Genomic DNA, 6,924 nt, shown 5'->3' on the forward strand with positions numbered 1-6,924 from the left:
CAGATCAATGTGATTCTTTCTAAAAGTCCCCTAAGGGGACTAAAAGTGTAGAAAGAAAATAAAAATGTTGAATAAAAAGAAAACACCCATTAACCCCTTCTTTATTGAAAATTTTAAATTGCCTCCCTTTTCCCAAATTCCATATAAAAATTATGTAACCATAATGAAAATAAACAAATGTGGTATCACCGCCTGTGTAACTGTCCGAACTATAAAAATATATCATTAATTAAACTGCACGGTCAATGGCGTACACGCAAAAAAATTCCAAAGTCCAAAATAGTGTATTTTTGGTCACTTTTTATATCATGAAAATGAATAAAAAGTGATCAAAAAGTCAGATCAATACAAAAATGGTACCGCTAAAAACTTCAGATCACTGCGCAAAAAATAAGCCCTCATACAGCCCCATATGCGGAAAAATAAAAAAGATATAGGGGTCAGAAGAGGACAATTTTAATCGTATTAATTTTCCAGCATGTAGTTATGATTTTTACCAGAAGTGCGACAAAATCACCTATATAAGTAGGGGATCATTTTAATCGTATGGACCTACAGAATAAAGATAAGGGGTCATTTTTACCGAAAAATGTACTACGTAGAAACGGGAGTCCCCAAAATTTACAAAAATGGTGTTTTTTTCTTCAATTTTGTCAAACAATTATTTTTTTGGGGGGTTTTGCCGTAGATTTTTGGGTAAAATGACTGATGTCATTACAAAGTAGAATTGGCGGCTCAAAAAATAAGCCATCATATGGATTTTTAGGTGCAAAATTGAAAGGGTTATGATTTTTAAAATGTAAGGAGGAAAAAACGAAAGTGCAAAAATGAAAACCCTTAAGGGGTTAAAGGGAAAACTGTCATCAGTGTCCCCCGCACTAACCGGTTGGTTCAGGCGTGTAGTGAAAGTGACTCTGATCATAACTATACTTGCCTATCCCCGTGGTCCCACTGTCCGGCTATCTTTCTCGTCTTGGGGCATGGGTGGAGCTTCCTAACATCACCACTTCTGTTTCCCCAGGGATGTGTTCAGATATATAAGGCTGGAGTCACACAGGTAGAGTATGGAGCAGGGTGTGTATGGGGAGGGGCATGTATGGGGCAGGGCGTGTATGGGGCAGGGCGTGTATGGGGCAGGGCGTGTATAAAGCAGGGTGTGTAAAAAGCAGGGCGTGTGTGGGGCAGGGCGTGGATGGGGCAGGGCGTGGATGGGGCAGGGTGCGTGTGGGGCAGGGCGTGGATGGGGGAGGGCGTGGGTGGTGCAGGGTGCGTGTGTGGGGGAAGGTGTGTGTGGGGCAGGGCGTGTATGGGGCAGGGCGTGTATTGGGCAGGGCGTGTGTGGGGCAGGGCGTGTATTGGGCAGGGCGTGGATGGGGCAGGGTGTATATAAAGCAGGGCGTGTGTGGGGCAGGGCGTGTGTGGGGCAGGGCGTGTATTGGGCAGGGCGTGGATGGGGCAGGGTGTATATAAATCAGGGCGTGTATTGGGCAGGGCGTTTTTGGGGCAGGGCGTGGATGGGGCAGGGCGTGTATTGGGCAGGGCGTGGTTGGGGCAGGGTGTATATAAATCAGGGCGTGTATTGGGCTGGGCGTGGATGGGGCAGGGTGTATATAAATCAGGGCGTGTATTGGGCAGGGCGTTTTTGGGGCAGGGCGTGGATGGGGCAGGGCGTGTATTGGGCAGGGCGTGGATGGGGCAGGGTGTATATAAATCAGGGCGTGTATTGGGCAGGGCGTTTTTGGGGCAGGGCGTGGATGGGGCAGGGCGTGTATTGGGCAGGGCGTGGATGGGGCAGGGTGTATATAAATCAGGGCGTGTATTGGGCTGGGCGTTTTTGGGGCAGGGCGTGTGTGGGGCAGGGCGTGGATGGGGCAATCTTTTGGTGCAGTTTTCTGAGCCAAGATTGGATTAGAAAGGAATAAGAAACAAAAGTGATGGATTATACGTCCTCTCCCGCTGGATCCACTTCTGGGTTTGGCTTGAGAGACCATATCAAAAACTGCGAAATGTGTGATTCCAAAATAATAGGAATGTGGTAAATGTCTTCATTGTGGATGAGAAAAAAATGATGATGTATTTTTATCCCTAACAGAAAATTCAAGTAAGAACTTCGGGGGAAGTGTCTCAGTATCACTAATTTGTAAAGTAGAAGAGATCATGGAGCGCTCCTCAGGAGAAGATGGAGAGATCATGGAGCGCTCCTCAGGAGAAGATGGAGAGATCATGGAGCGCTCCTCAGGAACAGACCTCCTTACCTCTAATGTCCATCCAGGACTTCACAGGACAGATCTATTGTATAATCATCAGGAACTTTCTCCTGACCGACCACATATTGTTATCACAAGGACAGGTCGGGATGGGAGGACGATGTTTCAATGTGATGAATGTGGGAAAGAGTTTACAAAAAGTTCCACTCTTTTCACACACAGAAAAATTCACACAGGGGAGAAACCAAATTCCTGTTCATTCAGTGGAGAAGGCCATACAGACACATCAGATCTTGTTATACATGGGAAAAGTCACACAGCAGAGAAGACATTTAAATGTTCAGAATGCGGGAAATGTTTTATGAAGAATTCATATCTTGTTTCACATCAGAAAACACACACTGGAGAGAAGCCGTTTTCATGTTCAGAATGTGGGAAATCTTTTACACTTAAATCATATCTGGTTATACATGAAAGAAGTCACACAGGAGAGAGGCCATTTCCATGTGCAGAATGTGGTAAATGTTTTACAGATAGATCTAGCCTTGCTAAACATCATCGAATTCACACTGGGGAGAAGCCGCATTCATGTTCAGAATGTGGGAAATGTTTTATTACTAAAGCCAAACTAAAGGATCATCAGAGAATTCACACAGGAGTGAAACCGTATTCATGTTCAGAATGTGGAAAGGGTTTTATGGAGAGAGCACGTGTTCTTAAACATCAGAAAGTTCACACAGGAGAGAAGCCATTTTCATGCTCAGAGTGTGGGAAATGCTTTATAGACCAACCACGTCTTGATAGACACAAGATTAATCACACTGGAGAGAAGCCGTATTCATGTTCAGAATGTTTAAAATGTTTTACTACGCAGGGCGTACTGAAGGCCCATCAGAGACTTCACACAGGAGTGAAACCATTTTCGTGTTCAGAATGTGAGAAATGCTTCATCAGTAATGCAGATCTTGTTAGACATAAGATAAGTCACACCGGGGCGAAGCCATATCCCTGTTCAGAATGTGGGAAAAGCTTTACAGATAAATCACGTCTTGCTACACATGAGAGAAGTCACAGAGGAGAGAAGCCATTTTCATGTTCAGAATGTGGAAAATGTTTTGCAGAAAAATCAAGGCTCAGTAAACATCAGAAAAATCACACCTGAGAGAAACCGTATTCATGTATAGAATGTGAGAAATGTTTTCTGACTAAATCGGATCTGCTTAGGCATGAGAGAATTCACACTGGGGAGAAGCCATTTTCATGTTCAGAATGTGGGAAAAGTTTTACAGATAGATCAAGCCATATCAAACATAAGAGAATTCATACTGGGGAGAAGCCGTATTCATGTTCAGAATGTGGGAAATGTTTTATTACTAAAGACAGACTTCGGAATCATCTAAGAAGTCACACAGGGGAGAAGCCTGTTTAATACAGTGTGGTAAATACTTTACTGATATATTAAATCTTGCTAGACAAAAGAGAGGTGACACGATAGAGAGCTTGTTCAGAATGTGGGAAATGTTTTATTACTAAAGACAGACTTCGGAATCATCTAAGAAGTCACACAGGGGAGAAGCCTGTTTGATACAGTGTGGTAAATACTTTACTGATATATTAAATCTTGCTAGACAGAATAGAGGTGACACGATAGAGAGTTCTTGTTCAGAATGTGGGAAATGTTCTACTTAATGGTACCTGACTCTGAGCTGATGGTTGTTTACAAAGTTAAAGTGTATTTTGGTCTGTCTTTTGCCACAGTATAGATAAGGTAAAACTAAGTGTAGGTCTGGACTGCAGGAGGCGTGTGGGTTAGGTCCGGTTTGCGGGAGGCGTGTGGGATAGGTCCGGTTTGCGGGAGGCGTGTGGGATAGGTCCGGACCGCGGGAGACGTGCTGGGTAGGTGTGGAAGATGTGCAGATCCTTCCATTATACCTTCCTCTGTTTCGGGTTATTAATACTGATACAAGGTACTGACAAAAATATCTAAATGAGGCCTCTTCCCCCCCCCCCCCCCTTGTCCACAGGAGTCAGGGTTTGACCTATATATTGAAGAACCCTTTGTCACTTTTCCCAGACATTTCTTGGTGAGTTATTAGTAGGTTTAGGGTCACTGCCACGTTGCATTGTCTGAGCTTCAATATATATGGCTCCAATAATCCCGAACCGTAACGTTCCCCCCCCCCCCCAGCTGTTGTCTCTATCAGATTTTCCTGGTGAAATGATATTTGAACAATCTGTAATGGGAGGAAGCAGCAGAAACCATGGTGTTCACCAGGGTGTATATGGGCGAGCTGTAGTCTTGTCTGGTTGTATTTTTGGTGGGCGGAGTTGTTCAGGGTGTATATGGGCGAGCTGTAGTCTTGTCTGGTTGTATTTTTTGGTGAGCGGAGTTGTTCACCAGGGTGTATATGGGCGAGCTGTGGTCTTGTCTGGTTGTATTTTTGGTGGGCGGAGTTGTTCAGGGTGTATATGGGCGAGGTGTAGTTTTGTCTGGTTGTATTTCTGGTGGGCGGAGTTGTTCAGGGTGTATATGGGCGAGCTGTAGTCTTGTCTGGTTGTATTTTTGGTGGGCGGAGTTGTTCACCAGGGTGTATATGGGTGAGCTGTAGTCTTGTCTGGTTGTATTTTTGGTGAGCGGAGTTGTTCAGGGTGTATATGTGCGAGCTGTAGTCTTGTCTGGTTGTATTTTTGGTGGGCGGAGTTGTTCAGGGTGTATATGGGCAAGCTGTAGTCTTGTCTGGTTGTATTTTTGGTGGACGGAGTTGTTCAGGGTGTATATGGGCGAGCTGTAGTCTTGTCTGGTTGTATTTTTGGTGGGCGTAGTTGTTCAGGGTGTATATGGGCGAGCTGTAGTCTTGTCTGGTTGTATTTTTGGTGGGCGGAGTTGTTCAGGGTGTATATCGGCGAGCTGTAGTCTTGTCTGGTTGTATTTTTGGTGGGCGGAGTTGTTCAGGGTGTATATCGGCGAGCTGTAGTCTTGTCTGGTTGTATTTTTGGTGGGCGTAGTTGTTCAGGGTGTATATGGGCGAGCTGTAGTCTTGTCTGGTTGTATTTTTGGTGGGCGGAGTTGTTCAGGGTGTATATCGGCGAGCTGTAGTCTTGTCTGGTTGTATTTTTGGTGGGCGTAGTTGTTCAGGGTGTATATGGGCGAGCTGTAGTCTTGTCTGGTTGTATTTTTGGTGGGCGGAGTTGTTCAGGGTGTATATGGGCGAGCTGTAGTCTCGTCTGGTTGTATTTTTGATGGGCGGAGTTGTTCAGGGTGTATATGGGCGAGCTGTAGTCTTGTCTGGTTGTATTTTTGGTGAGCGGAGTTGTTCAGGGTGTATATGGGCGAGCTGTTGCCTTGTCTGGTTGTATTTTTGGTGGGCGGAGTTGTTCAGGGTGCATATGGGCGAGCTGTAGTCTTGTCTGGTTGTATTTTTGGTGGGCGGAGTTTTTCAGGGTGTATATGGGCGAGCTGTAGTCTTGTCTGGTTGTATTTTTGGTGGGCGGAGTTGTTCACCAGGGTGTATATGGACGAGCTGTCGTCTGGTTGTTTTTTTTGGCGGGTGGAGCAAAGGTTTTCTGGCTCATTTTAACAACCACTTTGGTTCGTTCTTTGTTATCTGGAAAGTAGAAAAATAAATTGATATGTTGCTGGGGCGGCATGAAAATGAAACAAAAGAACCCCACATACTCACCTGCCTCCCTCTCCAGGGCTCCTGCTGTGTAGTCCTCCGCTCCTGACCCCGCTCCGGTTACTCCGAGCTCTTCACCACAGTAATGGCCGCTCAGCCAATCAATGTCTGCAGCCACTTCCCTCCTTATCTGGGAAATAGGACTATAGGTGACTGGATGACATCACAGCAGTGCCCCGGAGGACCCACGTAGGTGAGTATGGGGTTCTTTTCTTTTCAAGCCATCCCAACATATTACATTTTTTTTAACCTCCAGATAACCCTTTTAAACCTTGTCCTGTGTTAGCCTCTCTGTTGCAGGGATCGGTGCGGAGTGATGCAGCTCACAATGGGTGGGACAGTTTCAGAGGCAATTGTACAACGCCCAGTGAGCTCCATGGTTTTCTGATGAATGGGAGTTGTGCACAGAACCTGTTGGACATCATATGGCCGGGGCCACCCCGTGGGTCACCTCCCGTCAGTCACCCCCTGTCAGTCACCTCCCATCAGTTACCCCCTGTAAGTTATCTCCCATCAATCACCCTCCCGTCAGTCACCCTCCCGTCAGTCACCCCCCCAGTCAGTCACCCCCCGTGGGTCACCTCCTGTCAGTCACCCCCTGTCAGTCACCTCCCATCAGTCACCCTCCCATCAGTTACCCCTAGTCAGTTATCTTCCATCAATCACCCTCCTATCAGTCACCCCCCGTCAGTCACCCTTCCGTCACCCCCCCCCCAGTCAGTCACCCCCCCCCCAGTCAGTCACCCCCCCAGTCAGTCACCCCCCCCCAGTCAGTCACCCCCCCAGTCAGTTACCCCCCCCAGTCAGTTACCCCCCCAGTCAGTCACCCTCCGTCAGTCACCCTTCCGTCACCCCCCCCAGTCAGTCACCCCCCCAGTCAGTCACCCCCCAGTCAGTCACCCCCCCAGTCAGTCACCCTCCCGTCAGTCACCCCCCAGTCAGTCACCCTCCCCTCAGTCACCCTCCCATCAGTCACCCCCCAGTCAGTCACCCCCCAGTCAGTCACCATCCCGTCAGTCACCCCAACTGTTGGTGATCTT

General features: G+C 47.1%; 1 protein-coding gene across 6 annotated transcripts in view; it reads left to right on the top strand.

Annotated features, from left to right (window-relative positions):
• LOC130322516 (gastrula zinc finger protein XlCGF26.1-like) overlaps positions 1-6,591 on the top strand; it is a 53,970-nt gene extending 47,379 nt beyond the window's left edge. For 5 of the 6 annotated variants that reach the window (XM_056553079.1, XM_056553077.1, XM_056553078.1 and 2 more), the window contains one exon: positions 2,093-6,591. In XM_056553079.1, coding sequence (XP_056409054.1) covers positions 2,093-3,369 — 1,277 coding nt within the window. In that variant the 3' untranslated portion in view covers positions 3,370-6,591. The remainder of the gene's footprint in view (positions 1-2,092) is intronic. The other variant, XM_056553080.1, reaches the window with a different exon arrangement.
• Positions 6,592-6,924: the final 333 nt, after the last annotated feature.

This window comes from Hyla sarda, unplaced genomic scaffold (genome assembly GCF_029499605.1).
Source record: "Hyla sarda isolate aHylSar1 unplaced genomic scaffold, aHylSar1.hap1 scaffold_235, whole genome shotgun sequence".
Taxonomy (NCBI): Eukaryota; Metazoa; Chordata; class Amphibia; order Anura; family Hylidae; genus Hyla; species Hyla sarda.